Source organism: Mobula hypostoma, chromosome 2 (genome assembly GCF_963921235.1).
Source record: "Mobula hypostoma chromosome 2, sMobHyp1.1, whole genome shotgun sequence".
NCBI lineage: Eukaryota > Metazoa > Chordata > Chondrichthyes > Myliobatiformes > Myliobatidae > Mobula > Mobula hypostoma.
In genome coordinates, this window is record NC_086098.1 from 182,391,282 (window position 1) to 182,408,472 (window position 17,191).

The 17,191-nt window shown below is 38.5% G+C and overlaps 2 protein-coding genes across 2 annotated transcripts in view; one reads left to right on the forward strand and one right to left on the reverse strand.

Moving 5' to 3' along the window:
* The window catches only part of LOC134342725 (transcription initiation factor TFIID subunit 4-like), a 108,059-nt gene extending 95,917 nt beyond the window's left edge, over positions 1-12,142 (reverse strand). Inside the window, exon 1 of the mRNA XM_063041201.1 lies at positions 10,722-12,142. Coding sequence (XP_062897271.1) covers positions 10,722-12,138 — 1,417 coding nt within the window. The 5' untranslated portion in view covers positions 12,139-12,142. The remainder of the gene's footprint in view (positions 1-10,721) is intronic.
* Positions 12,143-12,284: 142 nt separating this feature from the next.
* lsm14b (LSM family member 14B) overlaps positions 12,285-17,191 on the forward strand; it is a 51,520-nt gene continuing 46,613 nt past the window's right edge. Inside the window, exon 1 of the mRNA XM_063041210.1 lies at positions 12,285-12,627. Within this exon, the coding sequence (XP_062897280.1) occupies positions 12,597-12,627 (31 nt within the window). The 5' untranslated portion in view covers positions 12,285-12,596. The remainder of the gene's footprint in view (positions 12,628-17,191) is intronic.

Sequence of the window (17,191 nt, forward strand, 5' to 3'; positions counted from 1 at the left end):
AAAAGCAACTCCCTCAACCACTACCTTTTGCCTATCAGCAGGCCACATTGGGATGCATTGGTCAGTTTCCTTGGATCACATGTACTTTGACCTCAGATCTGCCTACCATGGAGCATTGTGAGAAATAGTTTAATAAAGTCTATCTAGACAACACATACCTTTCTGCCTTCATCAATGATCTTACGAGGGGTGATTGATAAGTGCGTGGCCTAAGGTAGAAGGAGATGAGTTATTAACTTCAAACTTTCTGCATAATCACTCAAAGAGTTGACCTGCATGCACATGGAACGAGAGCTGTATAACTCATCTCCTTCTACCTTAGGCTGCGGACTTATCAATCACCTATCTGAGGACACTTTCTGGAGGTCCAAGATCTGTATGCTCCACGACCGCTGGACTAAATGTGTAACCGTAGGTGGGGACTATGTTGAAAAATAAATGTGCTAGGTTTTCTAAAATTGACTCCTTCTACCTTAGGCCACAAACATATTAATCACCCCTCACAGTTACCTCCTCAGAAAAGACAGGATTTCCCTTACATAAAGTCACACTGACTATACCTGATCAGCCTCTGCCTATCCAACTTTGCATAAGCATTAAGTTCAGCATATGAAAGAAAAACTACCAGATTTTATTTTGATGTATTTATTTTTAAAACTATCCTGTCATTCAATAGTTTTTCCTTAACTCTACATTCATTCACCAGACTCTTTACTCTCACACCTTTTGCTTTTGGGAATCACTCCACTATCTCATTTGCAACAGTTCACTCGCACTGACAATTTCTGAATCTAAAAGGGAAGAATTTTATTCTTGCCTTCTTCATACAGAGATAAAGTTTTAAGGTGGTTAATAGTCTTACATATTTCTAAAAAAATATCAGAATCAGGTTTAATATCACTGGCATATGTCTTGAAATTTAACTTTGCGGCAGCAGTACAATGCAATACATGACAATAGAGAGAAAAAGAAAACTGAATTACAGTGTCTGTATATATTAAATACATAGCGCAGAGAGAAAATTAAATTTAAAAAAGCAGTGAGGTAGTGTTCATGGGTTCAACGTCCACTCAGAAATCAGATGACGGGGAAGAAGCTGTTGCTGAATTGTTGAATGTGTGCCTTCAGGCTTCTGTGCCTCCTTCCTGATGGTAGCAATGAGAAGAGGACACGTCCTGGGTGGTGGTGGTCTTTTATGATGAATGCCACCTTCCTGAAGCACCGCTCCTTGAAGATGTCCTGGATACCATACAGGCTAATCTCAATGACGAAGCTAACTAATTTTCCAAATCTGCAGCTTGCTTTGATCCTTTGCAGTAGCACCCCTCACCCCCATACCAGACGGTGACACAGCCAGGTAAAATGCTCTCCATGGTACATCTGCAGAAATTTGCGAATGTTTTTGGTGACATACCTAATCTCTTTAAACTCCTAATGAAAGATAGCCTCTGTCTTTCCTTCTAGCTGCATTGATATGTTGGGTCAGAGATACTGACACCCAGGAACTTGAAATTGCTTACTCTCTCCACCTCTGATCCCTCTAGGAGGGGGCATGTGTTCCCCCATCTTGCCCTTTCTGATATATTAAGTGGTTAATGGCTTGGAGACAACAGCAGATATTACCAAAAAGGGCCAATTGAATTTGGAACACGAATACTTGCAAATTAATCTCTAGTCTATTTCTCAGAAAAACAGTTAACATCCAGTTCAGAACCAGTGGTTCACACATAAAATTACGTAGGCTGACATTCTTCAGGTCATGACCACAAAAAGAAAATCCACAATTTAATAATGAGATTCAAGATGCACAATATTTCTTCAATGCAGCTTCATTTGTTCTATAAACAAATAGCTTTTAGCTGAAATAATTAATTATTTAATTGACTTATTTTGCTCACCTATTAACTCTTTGCAAAGGATTTCCCAGTTGCAGAATGGCATATCCAAACAAATAATGGCTTAAATGCTGTACAGTTTATTGCACACCCAAATTTAATATTGTTTTTGTTGTGAAATTTGGAAGTTATTTCCTCTGTAGGCGAATGCTTTGATAGAACCTGTACATTTACAATTAATAATCTGAGTTGCAAAGAAGTGAACAAAATTACTTTTAAGATAGGGTATCGGGTACTAGTGATATAACCGTCATTTTATATTTAGTTATTTTGAAAATCCTTGCTTTATTTTAAACAAAATATGGATTTACTTCAGCACAACTTCATCTACAAAAACACAAAACCACAACAATGGTTATTTTGATTTTCATTAGAGAATAAAACTGGCATTTTCTTTTCTTGAATCATGATGGCTCAAAGTAGATTCTTGAACAAAATAAATTTAAAAGGAAAGTTATTTGAGAAGGATCTTAGGGATGGGATTTATGAGTAATTGGAAAGCCAGGACCTAGTTAGAAAGGTGTTTGTCGAGGTTGCTCATGGGATTCATGGTGACTTGGCCATTTGGATTCAGAATTACCTTGCGCATAGAAGACAGACGGCAGTGGTCAATGGGATTTATTCTGGCTGGAATATGAAAATATATATAATAGATGAAAATGTTGGTTAGTAAGTTTGCACATGATATGGAGATTGGTGGTGCTCTGGATTGTATAGAAAATTGGAAAAGCATGGAGTGGAATATAGATCAGTTGCAGAGAAATGGGAAATGGAGTTTAACGCGAACAAAATATTAAGTGTAGCACTTTGGGAGATGAAACGCAAGGAAAATGTACACTGTTAATGGGGGTAATGGCAAGAATTTTATTGTTGATGAGCAGAGATCCAAGGGTCTAAGTTCATAGTTCCCTAGAATTGGCAACACAAGTTAATAGAGTGATCAAGAAAGCATATAGCATACTTGCCTTTATAAGTCAAGGAACTGAGTTTAAGGGTCAGGAAGTTAAGTTGTAGCTTTACAAAACGAGTTAGGACATATCTGGAGTATTACATTCATTTCTGTTCACCACCATTGTAGGATGGAGGTGGAGGATTTTCAGAGAGTGCAAAAGAGGTTTACCATGATGCTGCCTGGATTACAGGTCATGTACTAAAAGGCAAGGTTAAACTTGGACAAACTTTGGTTGTTTTGTCTGGAGCGGTAGAGACCAATGGGAGATATAATAAAGGTTTATAAGATTATGAGAGGCATAGACAGATTAGACAGCCAGCATCTTTTTCCCAGGGTTGAAATGTCTAATACCAGACAGCATGCATTTAAGGTGAGAGGAGATCAGTTCAAGGAAGATGGATGGACCAAGTTTTTAAAAAAGCAGAATTTATAGGGTCTGAATGTGCTGCCTGGGGTAGTAGTGAAGCAAATATGATAGTGTTAATCAAGAGGTTCTTAGATAGGCATATCAATGTACAGAAATGGAAGGATATGAGCATTGTGTAGGCAGAAGGGATACATTCAATTGGACATTTGATTACTAATGTAATTAGTCTGGCCAAAGTGGCTGTATTTGTGCTGTAGTCTTCTATGTTCTATAATTGACAAAGTAATTCAAAATCATTAACCCTACAATAAACAGCTTTATATCTTACCCACCACACATAATAATATATGAACTCCAGCTTATACCTACACTGGCCTGCTGCGTTCACCAGCAACTTTGATGTATGTTGTTATGTGAATTCTATGATGATATTTAATATGAAAAGGAAAGTCAATACATTCCAACAAAATATTTTATGGATTTTACAAACTTATGCAAGATTACAAGTTCAATGTACAAGTTTTCAAGTCAAATCACTTTTTATTGTCATTTCGACCATAACTGCTGGTACAGTACACAGTAAAAATGAGACAACGTTTTTCAGGACCATGGTGCTACATGAAACAATACAAAAACTACACGGAACTACGTAAAAACAACACAAAAACTACACTAGACTACAGACCTACCCAGGACTGCATAAAGTGCACAAAAACAGTGCAGGCATTACAATAAATAATAAACAAGACAATACGCACAGTAGAGGGTAGTAGGTTGGTGTCGGTCCAGGCTCCGGGTATTGGGGAGTCTGATGGCTTGGGGGAAGAAACTGTTACATAGTCTGGTCGTGACAGCCCGAATGCTTCGGTGCTTTTTGTCAGTTGGCAGGAGGGAGAAGAGTTTGCATGAGGGGCGCGTGGGGTCTTTCACAATGCTGTTTGCTTTACGGATGCAGCATTGTAATGGAAATGTCTGTAATGGCAGGAAGAGAGACCCCGATGATCTTCTCAGCTGACCTCACTATCTGCTGCAGGGTCTTGCAATCCGAGATGGTGCAATTTCCGAACCAGGCAGTGATGCAGCTGCTCAGGATGCTGTCAATACAACCTTTGTAGAATGTGGTGAGGATGGCGGGGTGGGAGATGGACTTTTCCCAGCCTTTGCAGAAAGCAGAGACGCTGCTGGGCTTTCTTTGCTATGGAGCTGGTATTGAAGGACCAGGTGAGATTCTCTGCCAGGTGAACACCAAGAAATTTGGTGCTCTTAACGATCTCTACGGAGGAGTCGTCGATGTTCAGCGGGGAGTGGTCGCTCAGTGTCCTCCTGAAGTGAACAACTCTTTTGTTTTGTTCACATTCAGAGACAGGTTGTTGGCTCTGCACCAGTCTGTTAGCTGCTGCACCTCCTCTCTGTATGCTGACTCATCGTTCTTGCTGATGAGACCCACCACAGTTGTGGGTCAGCAGAGTGAACAGCAGTGGGCTGAGCACACAGCCCTGGGGGGGCCCCCGTGCTCAGTGTGATGGTTTTGGAGATGCTGCTTCCAATCTGGACCGACTGAGGGAAGTCTAGGATCCAGTTGCAGAGGGAGATGTTCAGGCCCAGTAGGCTCAGCTTTCCAATCAGTTTCTGAGAAATGATTGTGTTGAATGCTGAACTGAAGTCTATGAACAGCATTCCAATGTACGTCTTTTTTGTCCAGGTGGGTGAGGGCCAGGTGGAGGGTGGTGGCGATGGCATCGTCTGTTGAACGGTTCAGACGGTACGCGAACTGCAGCGGGTCCATTGAGGGGGGCAGCAGGGTCTTGATGTGCCTCATGACGAGCCTCTCGAAACACTTCATGATGATGAATGTGAGTGCAACGGGACGGCAGTCATTGAGGCAGGACACTGAAGACTTCTTCGGCACGGGGATGATGGTGGTAGCCTTGAAGCACGTAGGAATGACGGCGCTGCTCAGAGAGATGTTGACGGTATCAGTGAGAATCTCTGCTAGCTGGTCTGTACATCCTGTAAGCACTCTGCCAGGAATATTGTCTGGCCCAGCAGCCTTCTGTGGTTTGACCCTGCACAGGGTTCTCCTCACATCAGCCACGATAAGACACAGAACCTGGTCATTTGGAGGAGGGGTGGTCTTCCTGGCTACACAGCTGTATTCATCAGTTAACCTAAATGCACATTTTATCCATGAATGTCTGAACTGATCATCATGAATACTGAAAGTTATTGCTAATCACTCCACATCTAAATCTGAGAAGATACTTTTCCTCTTAACCAAGATTCATAGAATCTGAATATTGGAAACAATAGTTATGACTTTCAAGCAACTTCAGTCAACAAAAATCTTTCCCCCAAAACACAATCTGATCTACTCCATGCATTAAACTTCTGGAAATGCAGCACACATTTCCACCACAAGGTCTTTTACTCCTTCAGTTGAGGGGACCGGTGAATTAACCTTCTTAAATTTAGTTGTTAGTCTCCAATTTGTGCCTCTTTCACAATGTAACGTTTACCAATGGTCCACAGGAGACCTAATCTTAGGACAGACAATTGCCAAGGCTGTATCATTGCCACGATATTTTTCTCAGCTTTTTTTTTTGCTACAATGCTATATTTCACCTCCAAATTTCCAATTCATGTGGAGTTAATTTACAGGACAACTGGGAAACTGTTCAAGTTCCAGAATCAGAATTAATATCACCCGCATATAACGTGAAATTTGTTATTTTGCAGCAGCAGTACATTGTAATACATATTTAAACTATAATTTACAATAAGGAAAAAGCAGTGAAAAAGAAGGTCTTCCTAAAATGTTGAGTGTGTCTTGAGTCTCCTGTATCTCCTCCCAGATGGTAACAATGAAAAGAGGACATGTCCTGGGTGATAGGAGTCCTTAATGACAGATACCGCCTTTTTGAGGCATTGCGTTTTGAAGATGTCCTTGATGCTGGGGAGGCTAGTTCCCATGATGAAGTTGCCTGAGTTTACAACTTTCTGCAGTTTTTCCCGATCCTGTGCAGTGGTTCCTCCATACCAGAAAATGGTGCAACCAGTCAGAATGCTCTCCACAGTACATCAGTAGAAATTTGCAGGTTTTTGGTGACATACCAAATCTCCTCAAAGTCCTAATGAAATATAGCCATCATTGTGCCTTCTTTGCAATTTCACCAATATGTTAGGCCCAGTATAAATCTTCAGAGATGCTGACACCTAGGAACTTGAAACTGCTCACCCTTTTCCATTGTTGATCCCTCAGTGAGGACTGGTGTGTGTTCCCTCAACTTCCCTTTCCTTAAGTCCACAATCAATTCCATTGCTATATTCACTCTAAAACCCCACTTCAATCACTGAGCTGCAGTACACCGACAACTTGAGTCATCATTGACTGGAATAGAATAGACCTCTGCTATACTGCTCTTGCTCTATAACACTCTTCAGTGATCAGAGAAGTCCATCATGAGACCCCTGAAACATGAACCACTTCCTACATCTCAGGAGATAATTATCAATGAAAGTGCACATCAGTTACTCATAATTACTACCAAAGCACTTGCATAGCCTTTGACCATCTGAGGAGAGACATGATCAAGACCTCATGTCCAGCCAAAAGCTTGTAGTCTTTTGGGCAGCAAAGATCCTTGACCTCCAACAAGCTTCTCAGCTATTGACTAACATCTCATTGCTACCAGTGGTGTAAATGCAAGATCTTCCCAATGTATTTGTGAGATAAAATAACAAATGTCCTCTTGCAGGAAACATCAAGGCTCTAAATTACACCCAGTCAACTCCACCCCACTGTCCATGCTATTTACATACCTGAAAGAGATGCATTAGTCCAACCTATTAGAGGAAAAGATTCAAAGCTATTCTCAAAGCCTGCTTGAAGAAATGCAACATCCCAACTTACTTATAGGAATCCTTGTCCCATGAAGCTATTGGGAACCTCAAGTGCGTTAATCAGAAGCACAAAGCAGCTCAGCACAAACTATAGGAGCGCATCATCTTTCAAATTATCTGCCTGCTTACCCTGTCCCACCTGTGGCCGAGTTTACACATCCCACAACCATCTTAATAGCATTTCAAAAGGGGAATCATGTCCTCTTTAGGCATGTCTAAGATGAGAGGGCATCAGAGAATCATTTTCCCTTTCATTGTATTCCTGGTCTCTACTTGAAACTTTCTTAAAGTGAAACTAGAAGCTTATCAACTTTTCTCATTGCTGCCCTCATTTACACAATACATCTTCACTATCACTAGTCACACTCAACTTTCTTTCCAAACTGACTCATAACTTTTTCCAAATCTGACGTGAATTTGACCCTGTCATATAAAAACATAATCTCTGCAGAAATCACTGCACAGGTCACCAACACCCGTCATTTACTTTCTCTTTCCCAACTTCAGAAATGCAGAGGAAACTACAACAGAAAATTTACCAAGTTACTGAGATCTCTCCTTTTTCCCAATTTGTACTGTCTACCAACATAACCCCACCATATTACCATTCTACTCAAGTCCTGAACTCAACTATAAAATTGTAAGTTTGTCTTTAATTTTTCAACTTAAATTTCACAACTTTTCAGTTTATATTAAACTTAGGTTTAAAAACTATTTTAAAGACATACATACGAAATGAAAACTAACATAAGTGCAACCGTTCTAACAGAACTCTAAGAAATTAACATAGTTCATGCATGGAATATTACCAACCTTAATTCAGTCTAAACTGTGTACTGAAAATGTAATGCATGCAAATTCAGGAGTTGACCCTCAGTTTATTTGACAGCATGTGGAATATTATCTGACAATACTTCAACTTTAAAAAATTGTATAAACTTTAATTTTTTTTGAATTATATATAATTTTTTTCTGATAGCATGCCAACAGTCCCTCAAATGCAATGATTAACTGTTCTCTGCCTAACAATAGGAACACTTTGTTTAGTTTAAGGAAAGTTTAATCTCAAATGTTGCGAAATAATTTCTAGATACAAAATTGCATGCAAATAAAATTAAGTGCAAGAGTGTACACTGTCTTGATATTCTGCATTCAAGAAACTAGCATTTTGCCTATAAATGTTAATATTTGGCTTTTTTTCTATTGAGGAAAATCTAGCACATTTAGATACTTATGTAAAACAAAATGAGAAAAAATAGGTTTACTGTAGAAAATAAAATTTCTTAAGAATCGAAAATTCTAAAATGTTAGTCAATGATTCAATCATATACTGAGAACATACAACCTTAATTTAGTTCATTTAAGAAAATGTTAGACTAGAAATACTATATCATTTGGAATTATTTTTGGCATTCTCTTCATTTAAATTTTTTCTTTCCTTTCTATTTATCCTAGTGTGGTACAGTGACCCTAATCAAAGATCTCACTTATAATCTATGTTACACTGCACCATACACCAGTAGTGTGGATTATATAGAGGGAATGCCTTTTTTTTGTGGAATGCATAGAAGGATGTTCCATACTAGAGATGCCACTGATACAGTTCAGAAAAGAGGAATTCCTGCAGAACAATTTCCTTGCCAGTAGAAAATAACCACTTTTAACAAAAAGTAAAAGTGTTTAATTTTCTTAAACTGCAGAAATCTTCTTTCCCTTAACAGCATAAATCTTTCATTGTTATCTGTGTTAATGTGATTTTCATACAAAATAATTCATAATTTTAAATCATTTCTAACAAATTTATTGTAACATTGTAATTCAAAGCACCCTACATCTAACCCAATGTTTAGAACAACTAAATTTAGATTACAACACTATTTCACTGGGTAGATAGCTTCTGATTATGTGGACATAGGAAGAACATTTCATGAGATCACACCATATATTCCAGACAACAAATATAATTTATAATTTTTATAGTCATTAAGTCAATTCCTCATTGTTAGATCTGCAGCAGTTATTTAGTACTATTTTTTTGATGATATCTAAGGGCCTGTGCAGGAGCAGGAGTATGGATCTCCTATAAATTTTTCCAAAATCACATCTAGTATGAGGATGTAGGCGCGCGCACGCGCGCACACACACACACACACACACAAAGACTTAAAAAGGTTAAGAGCGCTCCTCCAGAAGCCCTCTTCATAAGTGTTATTGAAATCAGGAAACTATTTAATTTCACAGGATGATCATTTGTTAGTAACTCTTCCTGAAAGTGTTCAACTTGACTATGTATTTTTCACGGCCTTCAATACTTTGTAAAAAGTTGAGAAAGTTGTCTCTTGACGAGGAGAATGCTAATAATATCTAAGCTGGAATATCTACACATCCAGCTACTCTGATTTAAAAGAGGGAAAGAAAAATATCAGAGATACAAGTCATTTTAACAACTGATGCCATTACTACATGTGAGCTCTGATCAGTGTTCAACCTTACATAATCAGTAGAATGTTTAATATATTAACAGATTACCATTCAAACGAGGGTCAACACACTTGTCTGAGTTGGAATGTTATGAGTTCAAGATCTAGCCCAGTATAAAAATCTACACTGACACCTCTATGCAGTACCGAGGAATGCTGCACCTGCAGAGTTGATGTCCTTCAAATGAACCATTAAACCCAGGCTCCCCCATTCAGTGATGCCATTAAAAGCAAAAGATCCAATGTACCATATGATTACTTCAAAGAAGAGCCAGTGGGATGGATTATTTCCAATCTCCTGGTCTATATGTATTATGTATACCTCTCAATTAGCATCATTAAATGAAAATTGTAATCATTATCACAGCAGTTGTTATGACTACATTAAAGTATTAGCACAAAATACTTCACCAGCAATAATCCACTTTCAAACATTGGGGCTCTAAATGACAGTTCGTAAATGCACATGTACTTATACTTTATGTACAGTACTTATTATTTATTTGTGGATTGATTATGTGCCTTTTGATTCACATCTGGAGCAGACAAAGCTGCCCAAGAATACTTACTTATGAAATTGAGTTGAACTTACTGTTTAAAGTTGCACAAAATGATCTGGATCTCTAAAAGTATTCTAACTTTACCAATTGTTCCAATCCACTAAATTGCCAAGTAAGTCTCCACTACAGTGAATCCCTAAAATCAATGTTTTAAACTAAAAGAACACTGGATATACAAATGATTTGTACAGCTCACTTGAAATCAGCATTATGTTAACTGCAAAGTGCAAAGGCATTGCTCAAGTTTACTGTTTTATAGTTAACTATTGTATATAACTAATGTGATAAACTTTGTAGTCCTATGGTACAAGGGGTTATGCAATTTGTAAAACAGAATCTTTAACTTATAAAATATCGGATCCTACTGGAATAAAAATTTTAAATAAACATTTTCCCTTAACGATATTTAATAGCTTAATCCAATATTCCACTTATTTAAAGCTCAATGCATAAGTTTTCCTACTTTGGCTTACTCAGATTGCAAATTACTTCTTGACATCATGCTGCCAGTTGTAAAACGAAATAAGTAATTTTCCAAAAGTATTACCAAAATAATTTTGTTCTCACCTGGAGGAATTTGAATATTTTGAATGTTTGGCTGATGCTGTGTGGGCTGAGGGAGTCGGGGAGCTATAATTTGTGGTGTTATAGTTGTCCTTGGGCCAGTGCTCACTGCTGCTGTCCTTGTTAGAGTTTGGGCAACTGTACTAATGGTTCCTTTGCCCATTCCAGCTGACTGAGAGGAAATTCCACCAGGGTTGGATGCCACATTCTGAAGCCCACTTTGTATAGTCTGACCTATTACCATAGTACTTGTATTTGACTGATTGTTTACACTGGACGAAGCACTACCAGTTGTCGATGTCAATATTCCCGAACTGAGAGTCTGCTGTGGTGGCTGTATAATAGTTTTGGGCTGTAAATCGGATTTGATAACCTGTCCACCAGCAGTCAAAGACACGTTGCTTGACAAACTAGAAGGCTGACTATTTAAAGTCAGAAGTGAAGTCTGATGGGGAGCCCCAGTGGCAGCAGGAGCCGGCAAGTTAGTTACACTAACCGTTGAGTTCAAAATAGTACTACTACCGTTCGGCGTCGATGCAACTGATAAAGCTGGGCCACTGTGAGGTGGTGGTCTCACCAATGTCACGGTGGGTCCTGCAGTCTGTGAGGAAACGACAGTTGAAGGAACATTCTGCGTACTGACAAAAGTCGTCTGGATAACAGTATAAGCAGAACTGGAGGCCGGCATGGATGCCGCTGGAGACCCTGTATTAATCGTGTTTTTAACAACAGATCCAGGTCCATTATTGACCATCGTGACGGCTGGCAAGGTAGTTGCTGCTGCTGAATAAGTGAAAGTGGCGGCATTTCCTGCATTGTGAGAGTTTATCACCATTCCATTATTCCCATTAAGAGTTTGTACATTGGAGGTGACAGTTTTCACATGGTTGGACACTGGGGTTGCCATCGCACTTATTACTACGGATTTCCCTTGACCGATGTTGCCCGAAGCTGATGTTTCTGCTGATGATCCTGTCACTGCTGCCGCCGCTGTACTCTGCTCTTGTTCCACTCCTGAAGCCTGGGACCTTGCATTATTGATAACAGCACTTTGCTGTACCCCGCTCCCCGCCGTCGTGCAGGGCAAAACCCCGCCGCCAAATGCATTCTGCGAATTAATCTGCACGGTTTTCCCTTCGGAGCTCTCCTCCACTTTGATTTTGGCTGCGGTAGAAAGCTCTGCTCCTGCCAGTCCCATTTTGTTCTCTGCTGCTTGCAGCTCAACATTATTGCTCACCATCCCGGGTGTGTTTTCCACGTGATTATTCACCACCTGCGCCCTTATTCGGGCCTGTTCCGCCGCGTTGTGGCCCGTAGCCGCCAACTGGGACTCCAGGGACCCCACTAAGTCACTCACCACTTTCTCGTCCACGTCTGAGAGGAACATATCGTCCAACAGATCTGAAGCCCCCGCCGCCATCTTAAGGCAGAACTCTTGTTTGACTCGGATCGCGCATGCGCACCGAGCCGTGTTGTTGGGAGTTACGTCAGAACAGGGTGCGCGGAGGCCGGCTGCGATTGGTCCGCTCGCGGTTTAAAGCGCCGGCGAATGAAGGAGCGTGTTATTAGGCTGTGGAATGACTGTGCTGAGCGGGCTGGAGACGCGCTGGGGAAGAACAACACGAAAGGAAATGGTTTAATTCTGCTCTTTCTTGTCTGAGCGATTCATGTTTCCGACCATCTCAACAGTTTCGATGAGAATAGTGTTAAATGCGACTGTTTTCTGCGGATTTTCCAGATTTATCTTTGTACATTATTGTGTGCAAGATGGCTCCCTGGCTGCAGATGCTGAAGGGCGCCACACCTGGTGTGTGTGGAAGCATCAACTTGTCTCACATCCTGACAGCTCCATCTCAGCGGGCATATTAAATCTACTTCATGAGGTTATTTCATAAACTAATGGATATAGGTATGCAGCAAAAATGAGAACTAGTTAAAACTTAAGTAAATCTGATGTTTAAAAAGAAATCGTTTGATAACGTTATTGCAGGCTGCAGTTTGGATCAAATTTTCTTTCACCAGAAGTTTGTACACTATTTTGCAGGATAGTGTTAGGCTTCCTCGACAGCCACGTTAACGGTTTGTGAAGTCTCGGATTTCTCTGTGCAATCTATGAATAAGTTTATTATTTGCCCTTTAAAAAAACATCGGATGTGGAAAGGAAGGGTCAAATTTGTTATGGGAAATCTAGATTAGAAGAGGAAATTCTGTCCTAAAGCTTATTTGTACGAAAGCGTTGAACAGCTTGGAACTCAGGTTTGTATGCTACTGCATGCATAAAATAATGAATGGAGAGCTGCTTGAAAACTTAATATTCAAAATATCTTCACTTGTACTGATCTTGAAGTGCTCTTCAAAGTTTTTAGTAGAAACAAATCTTATTTTTTTAAACTTCAGCTCACTAATGGAAAATGTGAAAACGTTTAGTTTATGATTTAATTGTTCAAATTAACTTGGCTCCAGTATGAGTTTTAATGTACTATAACCAACAAACCGTTCACTGTAATAAGCAGTAATACACAATGTTGTGCATGCAAGTGAGCCTTAACCAGTATGCATGCTAGATTGATGAAATGTGAAGACTGATGTATCTTGTGGGCTCTTAAACCTGCAGTTAGAATACGATGGCTAGAGATCACTTAATACGTGTTTCCTTCAGAGCTGTGCTTTGAATTTGCTTTTTTTAATTTTCAAATGAAGTATTTCTATTGACTTGTGTAAAACGTTCAGGAAAACTAGTTGAATGTTATGGCCTGCTCTCTGCTATCTTACAGTGATGGTTTGATGGTTCTGTTGATTTGTGCTAGAGATGTGTAAATTGCATGTTTACCTGCTATGTAAATTGAGTTGGAGAACAATGTGTATTCATATCTGTGCAGCCTTGTCGAGTTCTGTAATCTTATGACAGATGTATTGGCTTGTTGGCCCACTTATCAAGAGAAGTGCTGTAGTATTTTCATGGTAGACTTTTTTTCAAACAGCTGGATAACTCAGTAACAGGTGGCTTTGTAGTTCTGCAAATTATACTTTTTTTTATCCAATGTGAGATGCTTACGGTACCATACTACTGTTTGAAGCTAAAATGATTGTGGTATATGAAGTAACCATATACTTGCACTTGGAATTTAACAAATCCAAACCACGATTTCCATGGATATTTAATAAACTTAATTGTCCTTTCAAATATTGTTTCAAATGAGACTTAAAATGTTAAATTTTAAAGATGGCTGTGGTAGAAGTCAAAGTTGGGGATGGAGTTGGCCTTCCATTAGGGATATGTTGAGAGGTGGTCTAAAACTAAATTGTCCACTGTCAATTTCCATTTCATAATCATAGTCATACTTTATTGATCCTGAGGGAAATTGGTTTTTGTTACATTTGCACCATAAATAGTAATAAAACCATAAATAATTAAATAGCAATATGTAAATTATGCCAGGAAATAAGTCCAGGACTAGCCTATTGGCTCAGGGTGTCTGACCCTCCAAGGGAGGAGTTGTAAAGTTTGATGGCCACAGGCAGGAATGACTTCCAATGACGCTCAGTGTTGCATCTCGGTAGAATGAGTCTCTGGCTGAATGTATTCCTGTGCCCAACCAGTCCGTTATGTAGTGGATGGGAGACATTGTCCATTATTTCACCAACTTGCTGTGATAGGCCAGTAAGGTGGGTGCTCGAGCCTAGGATGGGTTAAATCTGGGTATCTTTTGTGCTGGGCTTGGTCCTACACAATCAAAGCTTTCTTTTGAAGTACATTCCACGTAGTAACTAGCTTTGGTGTTCTGCAGTGGAGGTGCATTTTATTGTGCAGATGGTTGACTTGCAAAACAATTTCAGGCTAGTTATATCCTTTTGTAAATGGACTCCAATTCTAAGTATATTCTATAATATAACTTGAAGTAACTTTAAATGGCATTCAAAAGAAGATGGTGATCCTATTTAATGAATTTATAATTTGTGCAAACACTAATTGAACAAAACAGACTAGAATATTTAAATTTTATAACTTGTTCATTAACATGGAACAGATGTGATATTTTAAGCAGCATTCATAATTATAAGGAAGATATTCATGTTAAAAATAAACTATCGTTTAAATAGAGTTCATTATCTAAATTAGCCATGCATTGTTTTTGTAACTAATTATCTTTGTCTAGTTTCTAATTGTTAAACTGAACTTTGAAGTGCCTTGTGCTGGACCAATCAAAGGTTGAAAAACTTCAAGCTTTCAGTTCAATGTACACATTACTGTATTGCTGAATTGAAATGCCCTTATTAAATTATATCACAATGCAAATGATCTTGATAAAATAACCATAAAGATTTAAATTTAATGTCTCTATTTCATTTTAGTCATTCTCCTAGAATGTGCTTAAGCAAAAGAATTTTTTAAAATCCTGCATTCATTTGTAGGAAATGCAGTAAGAACATTTTAAATCAAATCAATCAATTAAATTGGTGCTTTAGATTTGAAAGAAATAATGTTAGGGTATTTGAGGTGGACCAATACTTTCCATTCCAAATTGTACATTGTGAATCAAGTTTAACCTGTAACTTTTTAAATTTAATCACACTCTGCAAATAGTCTGCAGTAAACAAATTACATTTTTGATATGGTAGGCGCCAGGTGCAATGAGCATATCAATCTCCTGTATCCAAGTGGCAGAAGTGTGAAACTAAATTCAGAAATTACACATCTTTTTAAGCAAACTAGTGTGCTTAATAAAAACAGAATTTTCACTACCTTCTCACTGTAGTTGCAAAGCATTGTTTCACAGATTCAAAAATAGTCACATGAAGGACTTGAATTCAAAAGTTGCATACTGTTCAATTGTGAGGTTGAAGAGCACTAATCTGTCTACTTTCTAACAAGTTGCTGACTAATGGGTAAATTTTAATGGCTAAATCAAGCATGTTATGATTTGCTAGGTAATTAAGCCATGTGCCTATCAAAAGTTGTAAAGGGTATCTTGTATCAGTGAATTTTTCACAGCTGAAAATTTATTGAAGTTTTTAGTAGATGAGTGCTATTTTAGGAAGTTGAACAGGAAGCAATGATTTGTATTCTGAACTGAGTAACATTGCTTTAACCTCCTGGAATGATGGTAGAGGGGACCATGTAGTATTTTGGTTTCAGTTGCTATCAGTTTGGATTTTTCTGCATTGCAATAGTAGCTGATTCTAAAAGTGCTTTTCTGCAAAAGTGACTTGCTTCATCTCCAGATGTACATCCAAGTTTCTCCCCCCTCCCCATTCATATGAACAGCTGGAGAAATGCTTGATTTAATATTTTTTATCTACAGTGTCAAGGTTTTTAACATGTAATTCTCATTGCAGCTGCCCATAACTGTCTAAACTCGTGAGTCATGGAAACTTGAAGAAAGGCAGGTTCTAGTAGAAGCTCTATGAAGCTACTCTATCTTTAATACTCATGGAATGCCAGAATTGGTAGCATTGAAAGGGCTACAATGTTATACCCATAAAGTTGAGTTTCACTTTTTGATTTGGCATCCCTTATCTAGTGATTACATTTCTATTAATAATTCAAAATCTACCTGAATGTGAGGTAAATAGAAAGTTGTCCTTCACCTAATTTTAAACATGGTCATTTTAAATATTGCCAAGTGCCATTGAGTAGTTGTTGACTCATGGTGACCCTATGGTTGGCCATAGGGTTTTCATGGCAAGGTATGGGAGCAGATTGCCAGCTTTAATATTAAAGCTAGTAAATTTTTGAAGTGCAGAATAGTACTCGTAGGTTGATCTACCAAGCTCTTGGAGATAATAAGTCAGGTTGTACTATATCTGTTCCTGTGAGAACTGGGATATAGGATACTGAACATTAGGCTTGCAACCTGTGGCAGAATTATACACCTTAAATGTATTGAACTTTCAGGGTTTGATATATTCTGTTGCAAAGGAGAAGCCCAGCTCTGATAGCTGAATGGACTAACCTTAACATGTTATTTAAGGCTTACTAATTTAACCGTTCTGTTATTTGGTTACTACTTTACATCTCTTTATACAGTAACTAATCTTTGTTGAGCAGTTTGACCTATTAAAACCTTTTTAATAACACAACCACCATCAAATATTCTATTGACTAAAAGATTAATTCTAATATTGAGGGCAACTGATACAATTCCATACTTAAAATTTGCTCTAATTCCATAATTGGCTCCTAAAATATGGTTAACAAAGTCCAGTGGTGAATCTTCAAATTTTTGATGTTTGTAGCTACATGTCTCTCTTCCTGGACCTGCTCAAGTAATTTGAGGCAAATATGCAAAGCTGCTTGGATTCAATAAAACACTTAAACTTCTATTTAAAATTGGCCTTCCATGCTGCTTACTGGCAAAAACCAGAAGTTATCTTAACTTTATAATTCAAGTCCCTGGAAGATCAAAAGGCAGTACTTCTACAGGAGTGGCTTCCAATACAATGGCAAAATCAAGTAAATGTATGTAACTACT